General features: G+C 44.5%; 1 protein-coding gene across 3 annotated transcripts; it reads right to left on the bottom strand.

Annotated features, from left to right (window-relative positions):
• Window positions 1-654: 654 nt before the first annotated feature.
• Window positions 655-27,443, bottom strand: pnocb (prepronociceptin b). Of its 3 annotated transcripts, none has more exons than XM_006792943.3 (3): window positions 27,404-27,443; window positions 12,593-12,847; window positions 655-1,564 (listed from the first exon to the last, which is right to left on the bottom strand). In XM_006792943.3, exons 2-3 carry the CDS (start codon window positions 12,728-12,730, stop codon window positions 911-913), a joined length of 792 nt encoding a protein of 263 aa, XP_006793006.2. In that variant the 5' UTR covers window positions 12,731-12,847; window positions 27,404-27,443; the 3' UTR covers window positions 655-910. The 3 variants fall into 3 exon arrangements, with proteins under 3 accessions (XP_006793006.2, XP_035764618.2, XP_087708415.1); XM_035908725.2 differs by lacking the exon at window positions 27,404-27,443 and adding an exon at window positions 13,826-13,956; XM_087852289.1 differs by lacking the exon at window positions 27,404-27,443 and having other exon boundaries at window positions 12,593-12,853.

The raw sequence follows: 27,443 nt of genomic DNA, 5'->3' as shown, positions 1-27,443 counted from the left end.
ATGTTTCCTATTTATTTGTTTTTTAATGTTTTATGAATTTATTCTGTTAGCTCGCCGTCTTATGTTAATTTCAGTCTAACTCCTGGGAAAGGGGCTCATCCGTACACTTCCACATCCGAGCCAAAGCCAGCATGCCAGGCAGCGTGATCGTCCCTCGGACACTAGAGGGCAGTATTGTTCCACTGACAGCAGCGCTGACGCAAACCTGACGGTCATTTCTCAGAGAAACTCACGACGGGAACAGTTTGCAATAAAAACTTCCACCTTATTGCAGAAATAACAGATTACAATTGAAAAAATACTTTTTACTGTCAGTGTCCAGAAAACCGATTTATCTCATTGTGTTTACCTAATTAGGTTCCTAAGCAGGGAATTAGATTTTTATATCAATAATTAATAGTTGGTGCTTCAGCAGCTTCACCGTCTGATATAAAATCATCTGATCTTGTGTCTGCTCTAACGGGGAAGCTGAGCAGCTAGCAGCTGTATAGCCGAGTATTCCTAAATCTAGGAATACCCTTTTCAAAGCGGGACTGTGATTCCAAAGAGGAAAACAAAGTGCTGCCTTCATGTTCCAGCCAAACATGCATCAAAGTGCTTTCCACATCATTTTCACTCTTCAATTAAACCACTTCTCCAGTCTCATTTGGCCACTTTTTATTATACGACACACAAAAATATATTCAATTGCACTTCTCGAATTCTTTTATTTCACAGGATGGCGTGTAAATGTGGTTAATAGGAAGGACATCACGGTCAAAACATTCTTTGTTACTTGGAGACACAAAGTGAGGCGCGGCAAGATGGCGGAGTCTGTTCTTCTGATGACGTCACAGTTCAAACTGGAGTGAGCTGCTGTGGAAAAAATGGTTGACAGGTTGAGGTAAGCAGCGGCGGCGCCCCGGGAGCGTCACAGTTTGTGTTGCCTCCACAGGCGGCTCATGGGGATGGGGTTGAATCTGCCGCTGCGGTTGCTCCTCATGCCCAGGTACTGCCTCAGCAGCTGGTTCACCCGTTTCTGACTGTTCCATTTGCGGGCAGATTTCCGGACGCCTATGAACCCGCCGTAGCGCTTCTGTAGCGGCCTCATCGATGAGCCCAGCAGCTTCCTGTATGCGTGGCGCCCCCTCTGAAAGCCGCCAAAGCGTTTGGATAAGGCGACGCCCTCTGAACTCTCACCTTCATCGGCCTCTAGCTGGCCATCGCTTTCCACGTTCCTCTCCTCTCTGGGCTTCTGCTCTTCATCCGTCAGACTGAGATCCAGACTCTGCAGGCCCTCCCCCTCCTCAGAGGATCCCAGCAGCGATGAGTCATACTGGACGCTGCGCTGCTCGAAGGGCGTCTCATCCCGACCCCCCTCCTGGAAACGCTCCGCAGCTGTCGACTGCACCAGTTCACTGTCAGAGTTCAGGTCGACAGAGGTCAGCTCCAGCTCCTCTCCCGTTCTCTTGAAGAGAGCGCCTCCTCCAGAAAGTGTAGGATGGAGCGACAGCTTCACAGCGCGTTTGCAGACGTCCCACGTCAGCGAAGAGGAGATGCGACCCTCGCACTCCAACAAACACACCTGCAGAGGGAAGAGAAACAGTGACGTGTTGAGGCGATCCGAAGGCGTCTTTTTGACGTTTAACTGATGAAAACAACAAAGATCCCAAAGACTGAAGTCCCTGAATTACTTGCAGTCATTCAAGCGCTAATCAGGCTTAAGAAAGAAGGTGAGGATGCTGAGAATATTGGGCTCAAGACTCTGGCAAATAATCGCAGGTGTTTAGTCCACACACCAGAGCAACGTGACGGTCGAACGTAACGGTGCTGACAGGCCTGAAGTATCTCCGCTTTCTACAATCACAAATTTTCTTTCCTTAGAACATAAATCATGAAAAGGACAAATAACGGAGCAAAGCAGACGCTCTTATTTCAAGTCAAACACACATAAACTGTCTGTCTGAACATGTGCGCGTTCCCACTGATCTCTTACTGGTTGTTTCCTCACATGGTGCATTTCCTACATTCGAGCGCTGCTTAGCAAACATAGCAGTGTGATATTTCTGACCTGATATTTAAAGAGTTTTAGCAGCTGTTATAGTCGCTAGTTGTTAGCAGTAGTGGTAACTTGGATCATTGTATTTATTAAAGCTTAAAGCTACGGGCAAAGAATCCTACAAAGGATTGTAAGGTTAGCGCAGTGAAGTGTTTCCTGGGCTTTGTACTTCTTTAGAGAAATGCAGACAGCTTTTGCAAAAGATGTAAATGGCTGTGGTGACCACATATTTCAAGAAGAAGATGGTTTTGAATAAGAGAGGAAGGCACACAAAGGTGCAGTCTGAAAGAGATAAACTGCAAGGTGGTGTAAGGGGTGGGGTAGCTGCGGTGCATTGGATGGCAGCCTGCAGCTTGATTCTGGACGAGAAGGGGAGGTGCACCTGGTGGTTGACTGAGGAAGTGCAGGGAAGAATTCAAAGGAAGAGGTAAGCAAAGAAGTGGGATAGTCCTCTGAGGCTAGACGTACGACAAAGACAGAGGTGGCAAAGGAAAAGGCTCAGCGAGTTTTATGTGAAGCTGGAGCCTAACGAGGGAAAAGCCAGAAAAATGTGTTTATCTTGGAAACTGAGAGGATGGCAGAAGAAGCGTAAAAATAGAGCTCCAGAAGGAAAACACTTGATGAGTGATGCCATGAAGAGTTGTTGAAGCTACAGTCGGGGGGGGGGGGGGGGGGGGGGGGGTATTACTGGTTAGCTTAACGTAGGCAGCTGAATCATATCTGTTATTAACCTCTGTCTCTCTTCCACAGCATGTCTTTATCCTGTCTTCCTTCTCTCACCCCAACCAATCACAGCAGATGGCCCCGCCCCTCCCTGAGCCTGGTTCTGCTGGAGGTTTCTTCCTGTTAAAAGGGAGTTTTTCCTTCCCACTGTCACCAAAGTGCTGCTCATAGGGGGTCATATGATTGTTGGGTTTTTCTCTGTATCTATGAAGCGCCTTGAGGCGACTTTTGTTGTGATTTGGCGCTATATAAATAACATTTAATTGAATTGAATTGAATTGGAGGCCGCTAATGTTTTCCAGTCCTCGTCCACAACAGTCATTACACCAGAGCTCTTCACTGTCTCTTTGCTGTTGGTTCCTTTTGGAGCATTGCTAACAGAATATCGAACTAAAACATGGTTTGCTGAGCTACAGTCTGTTAATTAGCACTAATTAGCACTAGCATGTTTCTCTGTGCATTTTATTAATTCAGCTGGCTAGCCAAGCTAACTAACGTTAGCTGATGAATCAACAAACATTTTAAGGTCACTTCTGGCTCTACAAGACAAACCCTGCGTTGCCTAAAACTCTGATGCTGAAGCTTCAAAATGAGGAGTGGCTACATCCATCCATTATGCTGCCTTTAAATATGACACACGGTACATGTATGAACATGTTCATGGGGGAAAAGCTGCCTTTTGTTGCACAAAGTTAGATTCATGAGACAGAAAATGATGTGGCCCACAAACGAGAGTCAGGTAATAATTATCTGTGTTTGACTAGAAGCTGAACTGTTTATATTACATCGAGTGAATTCAACTATTTCTCATATGAAAAAGTCTATTGAGACTAATGACAGCTTCCTGAGTCCCCACACTGTGAAAATATGCATATATGAGTTTATAGGCAAAAAGAAAACAAAATGTAAAAGCTAGCCAGTCATTTTCATCAAATATCTTTTCTTCTAGTCAAACAGCCAAACACAAAAAATTGTGTGGCCATGATTTTATGGCATTACTATATTGGTTTTAGTGCAGGCGTCAGCTGAACTAGCCTCCTTTTAACCTTGATGACTCGGGTGTCACAGGAGTTAATGGGCCTCGTTCTGCTGTGTTCAGCATGAAAGTTATCTGCGAATGTGACACATCCATAATTTGACAAATGTGACATCGACTACTGCAAAATGATTGACAGCACAAAATTGGAGAAAAGTGCGAGACTGTTGGAAGGACAGCAGGTAAATGATGTCTTTTGCTGACAACTATTTATTTCTGAACGACTCTTCAGCTTCAAGACGTTACGTTTCCGCTCCTAAAAATTTGGAATTGAACTTTTCTGTTTGTCAGCGCTGAATGTCCACCTCGTCTTAATGACTTTCCTGTCATAGTCGTGACGCTTGATGGACTTCAAGGACCAATGAAGAACATTTGAAGTGCATTTAAAGCTTTTTTGATGCAACGATGCCTTTTCTTGTTCAGTAAATCCAAATATATTTATCACCTATATTGTGCATCCATATATGGCTGACAGTAGGTCAGCGTATTCTTCTCTTTCCCCCTTTCCCAAACTCCCAAGCTTGCTGATTTCAGTTTGAGGTAAGAAGCAAATCCCATTTGCTCGTCAAATCTCGCTCAAACGAGATAAATTGCATTGTTATCAGAAACCTGCTCACATCAAAGGAAGGAGAGAAGAGGGAGTTCTGCTGTGAATCTATCAACAGAAATTAATTATCCATCGTAAATGAAATGAGCGCACCAGGGGATTCTCCGCAGCGGATCAATGGAGCAATCTAAAGGAGTTTATGAGCGAGAGGAAATGCGTGCGTGCACACAGTCCACGATTTATATACTCGTGAGGATAAAACGGTTGAGAAAATTCTCCAAGAGGAGCTCGCTTCAAAGGCTTAATTCTCACAGAGGAGCTGGGTCAGGGCTGGCTCTTAAATACAGTGTTGAGATTTTGATGTACTAACTTCTTTGAACTGATCAGAGAAGCAGCAGAGGTGGGGTTGGGGCGGACAGATCAGAGTTTAAGGCCCACCTGGATGCCTTCTTTAAGGCCAAAGGCCATGTTATGAGCCATCTGCAAACATCTTATCAAAAGAGTTGATCCTGTGAGGAGTGACTGATAATGGTGTGACGGAGAGCCAAAGAAGTCACACTTTGCCTGCTGTGTGATGTAGTGGACAGATACAGATGTTCAGGTAACAAAGTCCCGCTGAAGAAACCGAACCAAAGAGGAAACCAGAAAATGTAAACCTTTCCAAAACGTTTCCATCAGGGTAGCGATTAGCGAAGGTTATCGTTATCAATAGTATATCAATAGATCATATCATCAAAGTTGATATGAAAAACAGTAACATACTAAAAAAAGAGAAAACAGATGAAAGAGAAGGACTACATGATCTGTCAGCCCCAGAAATTCACTGCAATTAAAAAAAATCCTGATTCTCCAGCAAGGAAATGTGAGGAATACAGGAAGGTCACAGCCTGCACCTTAATTTACTGTGTGGTTTTCTTTACATGGGATTGTATTGTAATTTATTTTGTGATTTATGGTAGTTCTAGAAAATAATATAATATAATATAATATAATATAATATAATATAATATAATATAATATAATATAATATAATATAATATAATATAATATAATAATATATAATATAATATAATAATATATAGGGTGAAGGTAACGGTGGTCCCCGTGGTAATCGGAGCACTCGGTGCTGTGACTCCCAAGCTAGGCGAGTGGCTCCAGCAGATCCCGGGAACAACATCGGAGATCTCTGTCCAGAAGAGCGCAGTCCTGGGAACAGCTAAGATCCTGCAGGACCCTCAAGCTCCCAGGCCTCTGGTAGAGGACCCGAGCTTGGAGGATAGAGAGAGATGTGTGTGCGAGAAATTCTTAAGTGAAATGCAATATTCCTGTATGAAAAAGCAGCATATTGATGATAGTTTGTTTCTTGAGCTGCAAAGACAAAACTGAGTTTCCCCCAGTAAAGCCACTGGACCCAGCTTGGCTGGAGAGCTAACCACCTGGGACACCACATGCTGTGCAGCAAAGTCAGAACAGCTGTGCTGTGCAGCATACAAACCACTGCTGGAGCCAAGAGCAGAGCTGTTCACTTTGTTCTGACTGTTTTGTGTAAAAACACTTAAACATAGGCTGATAGCATGCAGTAGCTAACTTAGCTAATGGTCCAGCTCTAACAGGGAGTGTGGCAGATCTCTACAATGTTCAGCATGAGGCCCCCAGGCCTCATAACCTCTCTGTGCAACAATCAAAGGTGCGTCAGGAACCAGCTGTGGCTGTTTGCAAACACGCATAAGGGAAGCAACGCCACACTTCTGTCGAGCAATGAGACAGAGTAATGATTTTAATTGGACGAAAGTCTGGCAGCTAATGACAAACACAGACAGAGTAACCCTGGTTACACTCTCACCTCCACACAGCTGAACTACAAACGAGAGCAGGAAACACTGTGACTAAGAGCCACATCACAGGTAATTAGCACATATGTAAACAAAAGCTGGCCTTTATAAAAATGACAGTAAGTAATGAATGTGGTGGTCTGTGTGTGCACGGGCATGCAGGTGTGTGCACAAATAAATCAATGGTCCTGACATTATAGCGAACAGCGGCGGCCTCACGCACACACTCTCCGTCTGCAGTGGGAGACAATGGAATTGCTCCGTGGATTCCATCTGTGGCTCAGTGGGACAAACACAATGAGGTGCTGATCAAATGTGTCAGTCAGCGATGTAGGCCCAGGCTGGCACTGAGAGGCAGTCTATTGCAACTTCCAAAAAGGTCCCAGCTGTCTTTCCTCTGCATCATTATCAGCTAAATTAGCCGTCCCACAGCTATTCGTGGACACCCACCGACTATTTTTACCCACTGATTTTTCTCAGACTGCTTGGAATGAGATTCTGTGCCGCGTGGAAATTTTGGGTTCAGTTCGGAGAACGATCACATCCTCCCACTGTAGAGGCCGGGATTTCCTGATGGTCACAAAGAACTGCACAACTGCAGGTACTCACAGAGAAGCAACACTAATCTAAGTGTCTCCATCATATCTCCGTCACTGTGCATTGCGTGGCTTACTTTAGCTTTAACCCCGACGAGAGAAAAATAATAAAGTATTTTTTTCAGGTTTTAGGATTTTATGTTAGTCTAAGTCTGTGTGTGTGTGTGTGTGTGTGTGTGTGTGTGTGTGTGTGTGTGTGTGTGTGTGTGTGTGTGTGTGTGTGTGTGTGTGTAGATATTTTGTTTGGCACTAACCACCCATTATAACACTAATTGCCATTTGTGCATTGGCACAGAAAGAATATTGGCACTCGGCACTGACACCTGTCCACACAGGAGATGATAAGCGCTTCCAGCATAAAGAGTGCTGTGTGTCTGTCTATTGTGGGATTATAATATTATCTTATGCTATGTTATACCCCTAATTAAAGATTGTGAAATTATTATGTAGTTTTAGTTTGTAGTATTCTCCTGAATTAGAGAAAGGTGATAACTATTACAGTTATTAGGGTTAGCTGAGTTATAAGAAATACTGTTTTCAGAGAGTCAGGACTTTTCTGATAGTAGAGGAGACAGAGCACGGGAGCTTCACCCCCACCGATGTTGAAGGCAGACCAAACAGGGAGCCAAGGCCATAAGTCAGGCTCACTAGGAGTTAGAAAGAATGTGAATGTTTAGGTTTTTACGATTAGGTGGGGGCCAGTTTGAGTAACCCTCCACCAGTTTGAGATTTGCTGTGTCCCTCTGCATGCATGTCTCCCCATCCAGATGGTTTATGCTCATAAAGTGTTGAATTGTATGGAATAAAAGATTGTTGATTGAGCATTTATACATATCTATCTATAGCAGAGGTAAATAAAAATCAGCTGACCAGGTAAACTGTATGAGCTCGTAACATTGTCCTGGTTGTCCTGTTGCTTTTTTAATTTCTTCATTTTTATTAAGCAAGCTTTGTGGGAACACTAGGCTAATAATGGATAATTATCATGGTTGTCTTAAAAATGCACTGTGGTTAGGGAAGGTGGAACCAGAGTTACTCCAGAATGTCAGACTGTTAAACTGGAAACCTAAAGTTTTAAGCTTTTTAGCCGTGCTGGCTGTAAGGCTGCCGTTTGAGCACCGGGTAACCGAACACGGTGGTCATGTGTTTGAATGTGCTGGGAAGCAGGGACCTTTCTTCTGCATGGGTTCCCTCTGGGTCCTCCAAACGTACAAAGACATACACATTAGGTAAACTGGTAATTCACTCGCTGGGCTCACGTCCTCATTTTAGGTTTGGCAGCGTTTTAGTAGAAGAAGGTATGAACTGAGCTGCGGTTTGGCCTCAAAGGGGACTGGCGGCTGCTCCCGGCCTGGCAGAGCCCCATGTACTAGAGTTGGATGACCGGTCTCGAGACCACTTTTACGTGGTCTTGGTCTTGTCTTGGTCTCGACGGACTTTGGTCTTGTCTTGGTCTCGCTGTCTCGGTCTTGCTATCTCAGATCGACATAGGGCCTGTCTCAATATGCGTACTCGTGATACGTCATCAGTCGGAGACCAAGTACTGTTCCTATTCAAAGTACGTGTCACTACCCGATCCGTACCGGAAACCCGATCGGTACCCCGCATGCGCAAAAGGTGTCTACTTCCGGTTGTAGCGTTTTACGATAGTTACGGGTCAGAGTATCAGTTAAGATGTTAAGAATAATAAGTATATCTTAAAATGTTTGCAATAATGAAGCATTTCAGTACAATGTAGACAAAAACGAAAAATAAAAAGATAGTTACGGATCGGGATCCTTACTGCGCATGTGCAAAGTCGGACCGTACAAATCGGGTCTACCCGATCCGTACCGAGCATGTGCAGATGTTTTCTTCTTCTTCTGTTGGTTTAATGGCAGTGTACTCCCCAGTGTACGAGGATACTGCCACCTGCTGACCGAGCGAATGAACCCTATTGTAAACTTGAAGTTGTTGAAGTTACTTAAAGTTGCCAGTAAACACTTAATCTGGCTGATGAATCTTCACGTGACACATTGCTAAATCAACATTATTAAGTCTGTAATTAGGCGCCATTCTTCTTATTTTACGGCGCTGTTGTTCAATCGGGGAACACTCTCTGTTGAGGAGAAAAGCATGAATTTGTTTGTATACGGATTATCCATTGTTTAAATGTCCCGGTAGTCGAAAAGGAGGCAGAGCTGCTGAGAAATGCTAGGAGCTAACTGGGCGCTAACCGTATCATTCAAATATACTGAATGTCGCAATGTTGGCAAAGAGAGGAAGTGACGTAAGATTTGCGCATGCGGGGTACCGATCGGGTTTCCGGTACGGATCGGGTAGTGACAGTACGCATCAAGCCGAGAACGCGAAAAAGTCCCGGATGTGTTCTCGCTCCGCCCGTTTTATCGAGCATGCATCGGTGGTGACTTGTGTGGACTTGGCACAGCTAAATATCCCAGAATGCATTTCGTCCAAAACTCAAACGGACGAGCGGGGCTAAAAACGTTTAAATATTACTCTTTCTGGGTCACAAAATAAACTTTTAAGTTCTTTTCAAGAATGTAGCTGTGTAAACTTCAAATATCTGCTCGATTTATAAAGATATCATATATTTCCAAACGCGCGCCGACGTTTTTGGAGACGTCTGTGACCCGCCAGCTCCATAGCAGACAGCGAGGTCGAGGATTATTAGAGCCGGCGAGAACAGCGGACTCCCGGCACATCGTTTTCAACCCCCGCAGTCTTTTCGCTACTCAGGTTAAACATGATATATAAGTCTCTTAGGTAACTTCTAAATGTTAATGTTTGGTTTATTTCAGTGTTTTATTTGTTCCTGAGTAAACCGGTTTGGCTGTGATTAAAGCTTCACAACATATTACTCACAGTTAAATTAAGGACGGCAGTAAAACCTCCGGACCTGTGACATCATCAAGTACGCTGGTGTACAAATCGCGAGTCCGTGCTCGCGTTCTCAGCGAGTTCGGAGTTTCCGAGAATACTTGAGAATTGAGAAAGAGGCTGTGTCCCAATTCAGGGTCTGCAGCCTTAAAGGCCGCATTTTAAGGCCGATTACGTCACAGCGACGCGACGAAGGCTGTCCCAATTCAAAGGCTGCTCGAAATGCGGCCCTCAAATGCGTCCTTCATTTCCCTGAATTTTAAGGACGTGGCGGTGTAGACTTCGTGGCCCAACATATCCCAGAATGCATAGCGCGGCGGTGGTGTGGATAATTTTGCCAAAAAAAAACGGAGGGTGAGGGGCGCAGGAAGAGTAAACTTTAAGTAAGTAAGTTATGTGACATTAGTGACGTTTGTACTAACTTGGTTTTAAAGCCTTTACTTTAAAATATACGCCGTTCAATAGCTGTGCTTAATCAGAGAATGATCAAAGCTCATGTAGAAACAAACAAATGAACAAAAGATTTTCTCCTTCATTTCTGTCAAACAAAGCTTCATGAAACGTTTCCAGCTGTTAGTATCATGGTTGCTAGGCAACCTGGGCAGCGCAACGGAGGCTAGACCGTCCCATTTCACAAGCCTCGCACTTCCGGCCTTAGCGCTCTTTAAGTACGCGGCCCTTGAGGATCGTTGAGGCTGCGTACTTTAAGGCTGCAGACCCTGACTTGGGATACAGCCTGAGCCATAGTGTTCTGGAGATTTGGAGTCAACCATAGGCGTAGGGAAGGGGGGGGGGTTTACTGGGCTTAAGCCCGGGTCATCTTTTCAGGAGCCCGGGGTCTTTTGGAGTGTAATTTGTTTCATAGTTAGATGCCTGACTGACAACTGTATGAAACAAAAGTTACACACAAGCATGTATGAGCAGGAGAAGTTTAAAGTTATGGCTGAACTGTCCCATCTTCTGTTGCTCAAACTACAGTTGGGTGGAGCTCCAGGGCAACGGAAAGCGACGTGACCGTGACCGCTCGTTACATCACAGCGGAGCGGTAGATACAAAGGCCTGCACTGCCCTATAGATTACAGTTTCCTCCGGGAAATTCAGTTTCTAGTAGCACAGCACCGACAGAAGTTGCAGAATGTGAGCAGAAATATACCAAATATACACAACTATAAATACAGAGAATACAAAAGGGATAAATAGAATAAACAGGAATAAGAATACAAGGGAACGGCACATTTCAAGTATTGTGAGTCTCTTACACCGTTGGATATTAACAAAAACTATTGCAGAGTGAAAAGGCACTACAGCTACTTGTCCCCCCTCCTCTGTCCCTGTTTCCCCCCCCCCCCCCCTCCCCTCCAGAGAAGAGTTAAACAGTTTGATGGCGTGTGGGACTGTCTGACTGACAGTGACAACCTGTCACTGAACAGACTCCTCTGGTTGTTTATGGCCGTGTGCAGAGGATGCAGAGGCTGCCCAGCATGGTCCATAATGTCCATATTGCACCTTAATTTGTTTTTATATAAGTGAGTGGAATGAGTCTTCAGTTAAATGTTTTTTAATAGACAAAAAATACTTAAATAAGTAAACGGCGAGGCAAATTTTTCTTTTTTTTTCTATTTTTGCTGATCCGAAAATTGATCCGATCCGTGACATAAAACCGTGATCCGATCTGAACCGTGAGATCTTTGATCCGTTGCACCGCTAGTATCCATGACACACAACGTAACGTTTGATAATGCGTCATGTGCAAAAGCATCAGCTCCAAGAGCCGTGCTTGGAGAGTGCTTTGCAGTGAATCCGAAGAGTCGACTCCCATTAAGCGAGAGCCGGCTCCTCACTTAATTTATCCTAATTTTTTTCACATAGTATCATTATGTGAAAAACAGAGAGGGCGAGAGACGCGACAGTGCAGTGTGTGTCTGTCCTCTCAGTGAGTGAGTGAATGGATTGCATTTATATAGCGCTTTTCAAGGCACCCAAAGCGCTTTACAATGCCACTATTCATTCATTCACACACTGGTGGAGGCAGCTACAGGTGTAGCCACAGCTGCTCTGGGGCAGACTGACAGAAGCGAGGCTGCCATATCGCGCCATCGGCCCCTCTGGCCAACACCAGTAGGCGGTAGGTGAAGTGTCTTGCCCAAGGACACAACGACCAGGACAGAGAGCCCGGGGATCGAACCGGCGACCTTCCGGTTACAGATTCCCAACCCCCTGAGCCACGGTCGCCCTGAGTGAGACAGGAGACAGCGGTGAGGAGGGCTGTGCGAGTGCATCGCAAAAACACATAAATATGCTGACACCCGTAAACGAAACAGCATCTGGCTGCACTTTAAAAACTTTTTTGTCTCAGCCTGCTTGTTTCTTCCTGTCACCTGTGCAGGTAATAAAGTCATCAGCAGCTCCAGTGTCAGCACTGTACAAAGTGCAACATGGTGTCATTCATCAAGACTCTGCATGAGCTGGTAAAAATCCTGCAAACGCACACTTCTAGTAGATCCCTTTGTGACATGAAATCTGGATTTCTACTATTCTTAATGATTGTTGCCACCACGACTCTGCTCTGCATGAAGAACCCTGTAATGTTTTGGTGACTGATTGAAATATGCGTCATACCTTAATTCTTGTGAAAAAATAAATATTTTATATTCTTCTTGCTGTTTTTGAGGTGAAAACACAACAATGTAAATGGTCGACAGCACACAGAGATTATGCACAATGACAACCAGACAAAAACACAACACAAGTAGTGCAAACAAAGCACACACAGGACTATCAAACTGTGCACGATGCGTTACAAAGACACTCTAATCAATAACTCACTGGTTCACAATCACGGCCCCATCAGGGTGCTGATGGCTCGTTGCAGCTGCACACATGCGCCGCGGTGTTGACGCGCATTCACACAGAATTACAACGACACACACATGTGCTCACCATGGTGTTGAAGGTTTGTTCCAGCTGCTGTTGCTGCAGCAGCAGTCCACAGGCCACACACTGCCCCTGACAGTCGCTGCATCCAGGGCTGAAGAGACATGCCAGCAGGACCACCAGGCACCACAGAGGGATCTTCATCGCTCAGCGCACCCAGACAGGCAGCGACAACGAGGAGCCAGCAAACAGAAGAGTTCGAAACAAGGAGTCAGCAGCTGGAGGATCTGGGAGGTAAAACCTGCGGGATCTGGGTCCAGCCTGCAGGGAGAGAGAGCGGACAGACTGACAGGAATACTGCAGGAATTCCAACTCGCAGGGATAATTTGGTGGATTTGGCCGGCCAGTCAAAGCGTTGGTGGTGGGAGAGTGTTCATCAAATAACAGGAAATGGACAGTGTGGGTGGAGAGAGAGAGAGCACAACCTGAGGCAATAAATGATAAAAACGGGCAATTTCCAGCGGACAGGAATCATCCTGTGCAGGCTGGAGGGTTGGATCGCAATCGAAATCACACACAGGCTGGAGATTAGTGAGAGCCGATGTGTGCCTCCACAGATTAGCTTGAAACTACAACACAGGTCATTTCCTGAGGCAGCAAGAAATCCGCACACAACAGTGATTGGACGATGATAAAATGGGCATTAGAGCCAATGTTGAGGCAACAAACATGCTAGCAGTGAAGAAATGTGTGAAAGGACGCGTGCGCAGGCTGAGGAAGAATAACCGGTGAGATAGACCCCAGCATCTATGTGGCTCTGACTGTCTGACCCCCATTTATTCTGCCACGCACCACTGACTCCCCCAACAACAGCAATAACAAAGAGAAACAGAGCAGCATAGATCGCTGCCTGATAGAAATTCACTCTGTCTGCAGGCTGAAAGCCACGCACCCACGGCCCTCATGCTCGTGTTTAGGAAATATGTTCTCTGTTTGTCAAGTATTAACAGCTTTACTGCTGGAGCTGCTCAACCTGTTGACCTTAAAGGAGAGGTCAGAGGTCAAATAAGAAATACTAATAATGAAGTACTTGCTATATATCAACGCTACACAAACTGGAAGAATCACAGTTTGTAAATTTGTCAGATTTCCCACCAGTAAATCCTTAAGGTCGACTCAGGCTACGTGCACACTGCCCGGATAGATCTGAAAACTGTCTGAAAACGCTCCGCGGCCACGTTTCAGTCGTTTTCACAGAGTTGTGCGTCCACATTGAAACATCTGAAAACACTTACGTACCAGTACTGCGCATGTGTGAAACGCACGAAGATTCGGCCTGCCTCGTTTCTGTCTGCGGCTCGTTGAATTGTGGAGGAAAAGCAGCGAGTTTTTAAATGGACAACAATGAGGTGGAGTCGTTGCTGCGAGTAACACAAAAGTACAAAGTTGCAAAAGCGAGTGAGAGTTTGAAGAAAAGCTCTGTGAAGCACGTACAGACTGATATTAATCTTTAATAGGGCTGTCAATAATTGGTCACATGACTGCATCACATGACTAACACGCGTCATCATTTGTCCACACTGCGACGCGAAAGCACCGTTTTGAAACGTATTCGTTTTCGAAACACTGCGTTTTTCTGTCAGTCTGCCCAGGGCAGCTGTGGCTACAATGTAGCTGCCTCCACCAGTGTGTGAATGGGTGGATGGCTGGGTGTATAAAGCGCTTTGGGGTCCCTAGAGGGGACTAGTAAAAGCGCTACACAAATACAGGCCATTTACCATTTACCATTTTCCTTGGGGAAAATGTGTCTCAGTATGGACGGGAGGCCACAACGGAGAGAAAACGCTGCGCATTAGTGTGGACGTAGCCTTAGAGGTCTTAGACATGTGAGCAAAGTTTGGATTGTTACTCTGCACCTCGACAAAATGTTACCAGGATTCAGTCTCTCACGTTTACAGAGAGGACATGTGTGAAGGGGAGCACACACCACACAGTCATGTATGTGAATCAGCAGAAGGGAAGGAGGATATTAGGGACGCTCAGCTGTTTTCTCGTGGTATTAGATGCGCTGCTGGTCTCAGTCTGTAAGTCTTTACTAGCTGTTTGCACGTGCACGATTACTGAGGGGGTCATGGAAGTTTGGGGAAGGTGGCAGACCTGCAGAGCAGCCAGAGTCAGAGAAGACTGGGACGATGTTCCTCTCCCCGGTGGGTCTCCTCGGTTCCCATTTACAAACTCAAAGAAGAGGAAAACTACCAACTGGTGCCATCAACAAAATGAGCCAATATTTTTCTTAAAATGATCGATTTTTCCCGTTAGATGTGTTTTCTGTGTTCTCGTGTGAATAAAGTTTTATTTACATTTTAAACAGCGTAGCAGCTTTGTGGGAGTCGGAGGACAATATTAGCGTTTCCATGTTGTTACCACTCGTAGTCATGAAACCAGTCGTGTGTGACTGCAGCCCATTTACACCAGTAGAAATGGTTTTATTTCATTAGGGTAGCTGTTTGTTTGCTTTGCAAAGATCATTTGGTCGCCTGCTGACTAAGCCCATTTCAGATAGATTCTCCTGTAAGCAGCTCTCGCCACGTAAGTCGAACAAACGAGTAAACCAGGAAGATGGCGTCGGCCTTCGACAGGCGTCAGCATCACAAAGATCCACCTTTCACACATTAATTATGAACAGCGTGTTCATGTGAATGTGCTGCTGAAAGGAGTTTTGTTCAGGACGTTTCAAACTGACTCAAACAGCCTTGAAAATACATTTTGTGAAGCTGTTTGCAGTCAGAGCCGCACTTCATTGACAAACACAAACACATTTACAGCCTAAACAGGAAATATTTGAGCTTCCTTCACATGAGGGGTTCTGAAAAGTTGATGTAACGAACGCCGCTGCGCCGCTCGGGGCGTGCAATAACCCACGTGTTGGCGAACGGGCGCGCCAAACAAATTTTTGAACTATGACAAAGATGCTTTCTTCCCCACATGTTGACTTGGTTTGATTTAAAGTCGTACAGAAATATTTGAGATCAGTATTTTTCTAGAGTTTGAACAAATTTTCAAGATTTTTGGGGTTTTTTCCAGGTTGTTGGTGAACAGGCTTCCTAACAGCTCTGATGGGGATAAATTACCACCACTCCTCGCTGCTTTGGCCATTTTGAATGAAGGCTATTACTTTGTGGATATTAACAATTAATGGACCGGGCAGATGTAAGAGTGAGCTGGTTGTAAAGATTTGCACGGATCGGCCAGTCACAGACGTGATTGCCGTCGGTGTTTCCTGCATCACCTGGACGCCTCTTCCCTCCCTTCGCACACCCCTTAATGCCCTGTAATTCGTCTCATTAACAAAAAGTCCAGCGCCGTTATTTGCATCTCTGAACAGGTTCTAGGTGGAGTACACACATGTTGTATATGCTTTTTATGGTATCCTTCCCGTACTGTGGTCACTTTCATATCGTTTGCTTCTGGTGGAGCTCATGCATATGCGATTTGTGTGTCTCCATTTTGGCCTAAAATGAGTTAATATTTCAGCAAATGCAGATCCGGTGCAGCCATGTGGAAATGCACACGGAGTTAAGCAGTGAGCTCAGATGTGTGTCGCCTCTCGTTTGCACACGAGCAGCAATGTGTTAAACGGCTTTGAGAGAACTGTTGTTGTGATTCGCCACGATATTAAATACATTTTTAAGATCACAACGTACGTTAGTACATCGCCAAACAACTGTGCGTCCAAATGAAGATTACCATTCAGGATCGAGCCTGTAATAATAGTAATAATAGTAATAATAGTAATAATAGTATTGCAAGTTTAATACAGGATTTACTCATTAACGGAGCTCTGCTCACTGAAGATCGGTGGGGGGTAGAGGATCTTCGTTTAACTGATGAAGGCTGAAAGCAGTTAAGTCGAGTGATGAGCAAAGTGAGCGAGAACGTTTGCGAAGGGTAGAGCTGCCCTTCCTCCCCACTGAAAGGAGTCAGCTGTAGGAGGTGGCCCTGTGGGGGGACCTGAACCCTGATAAGCAGATAGAATATATCTATTAGCTAGATTGTGATATCATTTTGTGCAGGCATTTGTGATCCCTGCAGGATAACCTTTAATCCCACAAAAAAAAAACCTTTAGTACTTGACTGTTTTGTGAACTTCCTGACAAAAATAAAACACCTTTAAACCACTAAACTGGAAACATGATGTTTGCATTTCTGTGGGACAGCTGTGCACCGCCTAAAAACACACCATGAATTAATCTGCAGCAGTCGACATTAAAGCATAAAGTGTGTGTGGACCTGCCACTGTGCCCAAGAGCCACAGGAGTCACAGCTTATCCACATCTAAATCACATCAAACTCAGTTTGTGTGACACTTTGAGCCACGGACCAACACCCTCCTTTCTCTGCCCGATTTTCTGTAATGATTCGCTTCTCCGTCATCGCGCTTAGCCACCTATAATTCTGAATACTATTTTAGTTATCCTCAACATTTCATATCATTTCCAGAGAAGGCAGTTAACGGGGTGCAGGGGGAGGATATGCACAGACTGGGGGGCTAGGCCCCTACACAGCCTTTTCCCAACACCGCTGGAGCCGGGGAGAGAGTCGTATTCGAAAACAGGGCTTCATCGTGCGTAAATATAAAAACCTTGGCATTCTTAACGAACGCTGACATGAAAGCAAAAAGAAAATGGGCTTTAACGAAGGGGCCTGACGTCCCTGTACTTTTCAGATGATTCTTCCCATCTCGCTGAAATGAATGCTTTTACCCAGTTCTTTCCAAAACATATTGTCCTGAGCTTCCATTAGAGTTAACGAAGACCCTGAAAGTCTTACGTGTCCTCAAGAGAAATGTTTTTCCCTTTGAATCAGAGAGGAAGCAATCAGAACATAAAAGGGCCACCGCTCTCATGCATTTGCTTTTGTTATCTGAGTACATTTCTTGTCAGACCTGAAAATGAACAATCAGAAACATCTGCGGTAATTTTTCTACCAGTTTACTGTCCTTAAAGAAACGTATTGGAAATCATTAAGGGCAGCGTGGAGGTCAGAAACAGGCGAATGATCTGTTTTTGACTTTTTTGTTGAAGGAAGGTAATCAAATTGTTTCAAAGAGCAGACAAGTGCCTTTCAATGTTGTTTCAGCCGAGATCTTTTTTATTTTAGGCTGTTCTGAAATGTATTACTTCAAAAACAGCTCATAAAGGTGTATTTAGTTTTACATAAAGAAAAAAAGAAGTGACAGGAGTCACAGAAGTGACTTTAGTTTTATTTATTCACAGACTTCATCAACAAGGATGGACAACACTATTTTCCAAGTTAAGAGCCATTTTATGCATGAACTTTGTGAGAATCCGGTCAGACTGGCTATGTGTGAATGCACCAGAACACGTGCAAAGTATTTCAGGTGTTCCATCCATCCATCCATCCATCCATCCATCAATCCATCCATCCATCCATCCATCCATCCATCCATCAGTCAATTCATCCATCCATCCATCCATCCATCAGTCAATTCATCCATCCATCAATCCATCAGTCAATTCATCCATCCACCTATCCATCCATCCATCCATCCATCCATCCATCAATCCATCCATCCATCCATCCATCCATCAGTCAATTCATCCATCCATCAATCCATCCATCCATCAATCCATCCATCAGTCAATTCATCCATCCATCTACCTATCCATCCATCAATCCATCCATCCATCCATCCACCCACCTATCCATCCATCAATCCATCCATCCATCCACCTATCCATCCATCCATCCATCCATCCATCCACCTATCCATCCATCCATCCACCCACCTATCCATCCATCAATCCATCCATCCACCTATCCATCCATCCATCCATCCACCTATCCATCCATCAATCCATCCATCCATCCACCTATCCATCCATCCATCCACCCACCTATCCATCCATCAATCCATCCATCCACCTATCCATCCATCCATCCATCCACCTATCCATCCATCAATCCATCCATCCATCCACCTATCCATCCATCCATCCACCCACCTATCCATCCATCAATCCATCCATCCACCTATCCATCCATCCATCCATCCACCTATCCATCCATCAATCCATCCATCCATCCATCCACCTATCCATCCATCAATCCATCCATCCATCCACCTATCCATCCATCCATCCATCCATCCACCCACCTATCCATCCATCAATCCATCCACCTATCCATCCATCCATCCATCCATCCATCCACCTATCCATCCATCAATCCATCCATCCATCCACCTATCCATCCATCCATCCATCAATCCATCCACCTATCCATCCATCAATCCATCCACCTATCCATCCATCCATCAATCCATCCATCCATCCATCAGTCCATCCACCTATCCATCCATCAATCCATCCATCCATCCACCTATCCATCCATCCATCCATCCATCCATCCATCAATCCATCCATCCATCCACCTATCCATCCATCAATCCATCCATCAATCCATCCATCAATCCATCCACCTATCCACCCATCAATCCATCCACCTATCCATCCATCAATCCATCCATCCATCCATCCATCCATCAATCCATCCACCTATCCATCCATCCACCTATCCACCCATCAATCCATCCATCCATCCATCCATCCATCCACCTATCCATCCATCAATCCATCCATCCATCCACCTATCCATCCATCCATCCATCCATCCACCTACCCATCCACCCATCAATCCATCCATCCACCCATCCACCCATCAATCCATCCATCCACCCATCCATCCATCCATCCACCCATCAATCCATCCATCCATCCATCCATCCACCTATCCATCCATAAATCCATCCATCCACCCATCAATCCATCCATCCATCCATCCATCCACCCATCCACCCATCAATCCATCCATCCATCCATCCATCCATCCATCCATCAATCCACCCATCCATCCATCCATCCATCCATCCATCCATCCATCCATCCATCCATCCATCAATCCATTCGCTTCCGCTTATCCTTTTCAATTAACCTATCCCCACAAAGTGCATGTCTTTGGACATGCACTATTTCAGGTGTTTTCCTTATAATTTATTCAGTATAATAACCAGGTTAACAATTTACATTTGCTGTTATTCACGTTATAGTACACGTGTTGGCTTGCCTTAAATAGCCTTAGCTAACTCTTTGGTCAGGTGCAGTGTTGATTCTGGACCGACGCCATCATGCTGATGTACGACACCAACGCAGGGATGGGGTGGAGGGTAGGAGCGTAGATCCACACAGACACTGTGCCAGTCTGTCTGCTCTACTCTTTCTGACTTTTGAGGGAGAACCAAAAATACTGGAGCTCCTCCACTTTGGAGCAGAAACTATTCCCAAGCTGGAGTGGGCAGTCCAGCCTTTCCTGGCTGAGAACCATTGCCTCAGACTAGGATGTGCTAATTCTCCACATGAAAACACAGCCGTCCTCAGTATGCTAATACTTTTTATACGGTCTCTGAAAAAAATACCCTCTTGTGTTTCCAGCAAGTGAACAGGGGGATTCATCCTGTACGTTTGTGCACAAAGTTGCAAAGTGAAGTGAATTAATAAAGCTAACGATGGGGTAAATTAGCATTAGCAGCTTTAATAAAAGGTGGAGAGGGCATCCACGGTGTCACAAATGTGAGCGTGGTGGAAGAAAAGCTCCATGCTCGTCTGACAAAGCTCTGACTCACTCCATCTCCTCCATTAGGTGTCTGCATAAAGCTGAAGAGCACAATGGAGTCTGCTAATGCATAGATAACCCAGAGGTCCCTCGCTCTCAGCTGCCCTCTTTCTCCCTTTTTAGCATCTTCTGTACTTTCCCCTTTTTCGCTGCCTCCTTCTTCCTCCACTTGTCTCCCAACGTCTCTGCTTTCCCACATTTATGAATTTTAGCTGATGTGTTATCTCTACAGACATATTGCAGAGGTTTCCAGCCTTTTCCACTGGTTGGAGATCTTAACTCCTGGTCATTAAGATCAACCTGGAGCCAGGAGCCATGAAAGATGGATTGCGTGAAGATGCGATCACTTAAAAGGGGGAAGATGATTAAAATTTCTTCTCTGCCTATTAAATCTCATGGACCATTAATGGTGTTAGATTTATTCTTCATATTCTGAGATTTATGACTGTTTTATGACCTTACGCTCTCCAGTCACTTCTGGGAAATGTGTTGATCTGAGATAATAGTCCAGCGTGGTTTTGTGTGGAAAAGACAACGATACTGATTCAAAAGTCTTATTTCATACACGTTTTAGATGCCTGTGAACAAATGCACACAAAACAATCTTTTAAAGGAAATACACAAACACACTCATTTGTAGCTAAGACAAATTAAACTTTCATGGTGCTCACGAATTTAAAAATCTTTTTTCCAAAAGTTGCATCTCAGCTGCTCCAGATGATCCAGAGTCATGAGGGTAAAGACTTCAATAGAAAGTAAATCTGTTCAATGAAAATACACAAATTGGAAAGAGAGGCTCTTTCAAATGTCTCTCGTCTGAAGGTAACAAACTGACTCACCTCCTGTGTAGCAAGGTGAGTCAAGTCAGACAGGAAGCCGACTGTTGTCACCTCAATGACGTTTTTCTGATTGTAAAAATAAACCGTGTTTACAAAAGTGCTGAAAAATACGAATGCTGAATTGAACTTCATTCGATTCCTCTTACAATATGACATCACGTTTTTGGAGTTTAATAACTACTCGCTGCACTTTTCCTCGTCTGTACTTCCAGGACATGTTTCCGTATTTCAGATTAGATCAAAAACACGAAGCGTCCTGAACCTTGTTGTGTTAATATGATTATACACGAAACAGTAGATAAAACCTCGGTTATCATAGATTGCTTTTTCCAGCCTATTAGTTTAGTTTCACCGCTGTTCCTTTCAGTTTACTTCTTATCTTCAGCAGAAAGTGTTTTAATGTTCAGCGTGAATCTGGTCGTGCTGACAGAAAGAGTCAAAAACTAAAACACTCCACAATTTTATCTCAGATTCTTTAGTTAAAATATCATTTTTAAAAGTTTTTCTGTTAGTAGTTAGTCTATTTTTTGTCACTCTACTAGTTCTAGTTAAGAGTGGATCTGGCCATCTCGCACAGAGAGGGGCAGCCAATCAGAAGAGAGCGTCAGAGAAGCTAGAAGTGTTAGACAGTGGATGCCCTCACTGTGGTCCAGTACAATGTAAACACGGATTATATATAAATATGAATCATGAACACCTGTTCTAGAAGAGTCCAAGAATAAAATGATGGAGGTGGATATGAACAGAACTCCCCCACGTTAACACTGTTATTACTGCTGCAAAGGGCTGTTAGCCTTCCTGCATTATGATCAATCATGTTTAAAATTCCAACATTAGTAAAAATAAATTCTTATTGAATCACGATTAAAGAATATTCTGTGACTTCACTCGATAGTTGTTCTGTCTAAAAATCACAAAAACAAATTTCAAAATCACAAAGTCAGTTAGTGCCACACACAGTGCAACACCACTGAAATCACACCACATATGGCCCTACACACAGACACACACAGACACACACAGACAGACACACACAGACACACACAGACAGACACACACACACAGACACACACACACACACACACACACACACACACAGACACACACAGACAGACACACACACACAGACACACACACACACACACACACACACACAGACACACACACACACACACACACACACAGACACACACAGACACACACACAGACACACACACACACACACACACACACACACACACAGACACACACAGACACACACACAGACACACACACACACACAGACACACACACACACACACACAGACACACACAGACACACACACACACACACACACACACAGACACATACACACAGACACACACAGACACACACAGACAGACACAGACAGACACAGACACACAGACACACACAGACACACACAGACACACACACACAGACACACACACACAGACACACACAGACACACACACAGACACACACACACACACACACACAGACACATACACACAGACACACACAGACACACACAGACACATACACACAGACACACACAGACACACACAGACACACACACACAGACACATACACACAGACACATACACACAGACACACACAGACACACACACACACACACACACAGACACACACACACACACACACACAGACACACACACACAGACACACACAGACACACACAGACACATACACACAGACACACACAGACACACACACACACACACACACAGACACACACACACACACACACACAGACACATACACACAGACAGACACACACAGACACACACAGACAGACACACACAGACACACACAGACACACACAGACACAGACACACACACACAGACACATACACACAGACACACACACAGACACACACACACACACACAGACACACACAGACACACACAGACACACACACACAGACACATACAGACACACACACACAGACACACACAGACACACACAGACAGACACACACAGACACACACAGACACACACAGACACACACACACAGACACACACAGACACACACACACACACACACACACACACACAGACACACACACACACACACACAGACACACACACACACACACACACAGACAGACACACACAGACAGACACACACAGACACACACAGACACACACACACAGACACACACACACAGACACACACACACAGACACATACACACACAGACACACACACACAGACACATACACACAGACACACACAGACACACACAGACACACACAGACACATACACACAGACACACACAGACACACACAGACACACACAGACACACACACAGACACATACACACACACACACACAGACACACACACACAGACACACACACACAGAACCATACACACAGACACACACAGACACACACACACACACACAGACACACACAGACACACACACACAGACACACACACACAGACACACACACACAGACACACACACACACACACAGACACACACACACACACACAGACACACACAGACACACACACACACACACACAGACACACACACACAGACACATACACACAGACACACACACACACACACACACACACACACAGACACACACAGACACATACAGCTGCTGGATCATCAGCCGTGGAAATCCAGCCTGTGCGGCCACAGATAAACCGTGGGTGACTCAGCGCGCCGTTCAGACCAGCAGGAGCTGCAGGAGCAGAGTTGCAGTTGTGCCCCGCTGATCCTGAAACGACTAATCTGAGAGATCTTAATCCGATTTGGACTTTCTGCCACGGCTGCAGCAGATTTCAGGATTGGAACTATTACCTGGCCCATTGCACCATTTAAGAAATGTTATTGTGACACAGATAAACAAATTGACTGGTTACAGGGAACGTGAAGAGGTCAAGCGTAGGCAGGGACATTTGTAGGAAGGGGTGAGAGGACAGGAAGTGAGAACCGGCCGATAAGAGCCGTGAGAAATTCCCCAAGAAGTTTAAAACTGAATGAACGATGTCAGCTGTGGAAAAAATCCCTCTGTTGGTCTTGAATCTTTTATTACACAGTGAGTGATATAACTGGCAGGATACAGTAGTGTGTTATGAAAGGAGGCAGATGGACAAAGAGGCGCAGAGGAGGGCAACAGGTGTGTGTCAGGACGCTCACATTAAACACAGCTTCACAAAAACATCACAAACTCGCTTTCTCATTATAATCACATTTGGGTTTTTAGTGAAGTTGTATTGTGATGGTTTCTTTTCATTGTCCAGTAAGCAGAGCTCTCTGTAATGGTTATTCTGGGCAGTGTTTATGTGTAATCAGTGAAGTTATTGTCGGGTATCTCAAACATGTGAGCACAGGCTGTCAGGTTTACTGGCGCCGGCATTTAAAACTCTTCATAAATGTTTGGTTATAATCAGAAAGGCTTTCATGAAGGTGAGATTGTATTTCTGTTGTTTTAGTATATTTTTTAGTATTTCTGTCCATTGTTATTATTACTAGCAAAGCCCAACATGCTGCTTTGGTGTTAGGTCAGGATCTATATGTCTATATGCTGGTAAACTGGCCAGAAAACACTGATTACATAATACATTTGTTAGATACCATATTGTCACCAATATAAATATGCAAAATGAAGAATATGTTAAAATTTAATATTCATGCTGTCGCTGTTATCCTCACATTGTTCTCATCATATTTTCCAGACTTTAAGCATTTTTGGTTATTTCAATAACTTCATCATCAGATTACGAATTTGCATCGACTGTTACAACATGTTGTGTAACGAATGTGTCACGCACACACTCAACTTCAACAAACGTCCACGTTTGTAAAGTCACCGATTGGACGATTGTCACATGGATGTGAGCGCTCACGGTGCCCTGACCAAGGTTCGTTTAAGGTTTCATCAGGATTGATGGAGACACAAACATGCGCACATGTGCTACAATCATTAGTCTTAGTATTGTCATAAATACTAATAACACAAGTGCTTTTAATGCACATTTAAAATAATCCAGAGCTGCAGCGATGAAGACGACCCCGCCTCCTGTAATTTACACCTATGGCTGTACTGTGATGATGTCACATATCGAGAGCTTGAGGAGGGAGTGGGTGGGGGTGTGACACCACTCCTCCACGCTGCACCCACAGGGTAAGGGTTCGATGCTGTGAGGATGACACGCCACTCCAGATTTGAAATTCCCTTTTTCTTCCTCACATCTGCTGGAAGCATCAGAACTGCTGCTGCTGGAAAACAACGCGACGTTGTCTCTCGTTGCTTCTGTTCTTTAGGAAATCAAATGCAGACTGCAGAGCACACCGAGTGAGGAGGTGCAGCTCTCTCTACAACAGTCTCACTAAAATTCTCCCAAATACTAAGTGGGGAAACGTTGCACCCCTCACATTCATTACTGGTTTCTTTCCCACCATCACATCAGATCAGCTGAGCATATCATTGCTACTGTTTCCATCAGTGGCTCAAGCTTTTTCTTTTAATTGGAAATAGATTTGTACCTGGGGCTAAACGCTCACGTGGGTGACATCTCTTCAGCAATCACTCTCTGCATCGCTTATGTCCTTCACAGTGGGGGAAATCACACCCTCATCAAGGTGCATTAAAAGCCTGGAGAGAGTATTACGCCAGTGCAGAGCAGAGCGTAGTGCACAGGCTGGGCCGGGATTGGATGTGTGGGAGACGGAGGGAAACCTGGACGCTCCCATGACATTCCCCAAACCTGTACAGGTTATTTCGTTTGATGCGACCCAAAATGAAAGAATGTGCCTCAAACATTCATTGAAAACATCGAATGTGTGAATCCACAAAGACTATTGGAGGTTTTCACACAAAAGGGACATTACGCCCTTAATGATGCGCTCAGTTCTGCAGTGTTAATTCCCCACTGGCTCTGGCTGTACAGCTGAAACTCTGCAGAGTGTTATGCAGCTGACACTGTGTCATCATTGATCTGGTCGCTGTTAAGCTGCGTTGACACCTGTGCGAATCCATTGGACATGGACCCAGGGAAAGCAATCTAGCACGGCCACACGAGCTCCTGACTTTTATCCAAGTGAGGAAAAAGAAAACTGTTGAACTGCAAAATAGCTGTGCATGTAGCAGCGCGGGGGCAGATAACAGGTAAACCTGCTGTTTTACAAAACAGACCCATTAATATGCATATATACGAATAAACAGAAATCTTAATGAATATTTACAGAGAGGCTCTAAAAAGCCTGTAAACGCTTTAATCGGTTCAATCTTTAGCGTAGGCAGCAGAAATCCTGAGAGCAGTTTCAGATGATTACAGGCAGGATGCTCGCACACGCAGCAGATCCTTTTTTCTTTGTTGCTTCTTTACAAAAATAAAAGAAATTGCAAATCGTGACATGTTTGGCAATAAAACGAGTTATAGATTTAACCTGTTCAGATCTAAAGAAACAAGAGTCAGGTTTAGAAATGGGATTACTTTCACGCATGATCTTTAAACACGAATACACTGAGACGGGGGGGTCAGTGGGACAGACATACCTCTGTCCTGTAACCATCAAACATCCCCTCGTGTGCACACATTTATTGTGAATGGCACATTAACCACCCATTTTCTTCCTGTCTCTGCGAGTCTTTACTGATAATGGCCAAAGATTATGCACATTCATTACCATTATCATTAGCATCATCATTATCACGCGCTTGGATAATAACCACGTTCAGCTGATTTTCTGGAGGTTTTTCTGTAGTACGGTTTGACTCCAGAAACAGCTTCTTAATATTAATGTTTTATTCAGATCAAACTAACCTGCTGCTGCTGTTTTCTCTTTTTTAAAAACACAAAAAAACAGGAAAATTTGTTTATTGATTTTTTCTCCATCTCAATCATCTGTGTTGATTTGACCACTTCTGCATTGTTAGCTGTGTAAAATCACGTCAGCCCAATGGGACTCTGTCTCTCTCTCTGGTTAATTAAGTAGTAATCAGGTGTGGTGTCTCTACTGCTGATGATCACTGGGCTACCTTTAGAGCCGCAGGGACACAAACCGGGTAATGGAAAAGATTGCTTCAGGTGAAGGAGGATTATTTACAGGATTAAGTCAAAATCAAAACCACAGAGCCAAAGAGAGACAAAGTAGAAAGGAAAAGGCAGATGTAGGAGGTGAATCCTGACAGTGCCTTAAACAACAATATTCCCCCAGATTAATGCACACTGCATGGGACACACAACAAGTCCTTTCCTGATTAACTATTGTCTCCTTTAAATAATCCAGGAAGTGCAACAACACAATCTCTACACAGGTGGACTCGCATAAATAACGTCACGTTCGAGCGCTTGCTTACCTGGATGTGTGAAGATGTTTCTCGCAGTCTTTGCCTTCTG

The sequence above is a fragment of the Neolamprologus brichardi genome, chromosome 15 (genome assembly GCF_056152115.1).
Source record: "Neolamprologus brichardi isolate AB-2024 chromosome 15, ASM5615211v1, whole genome shotgun sequence".
NCBI classification, from domain to species: Eukaryota; Metazoa; Chordata; class Actinopteri; order Cichliformes; family Cichlidae; genus Neolamprologus; species Neolamprologus brichardi.
The sequence above is the reverse complement of the archived record's forward strand: the minus strand, read 5'-3'. Positions and strand labels throughout refer to the sequence as shown.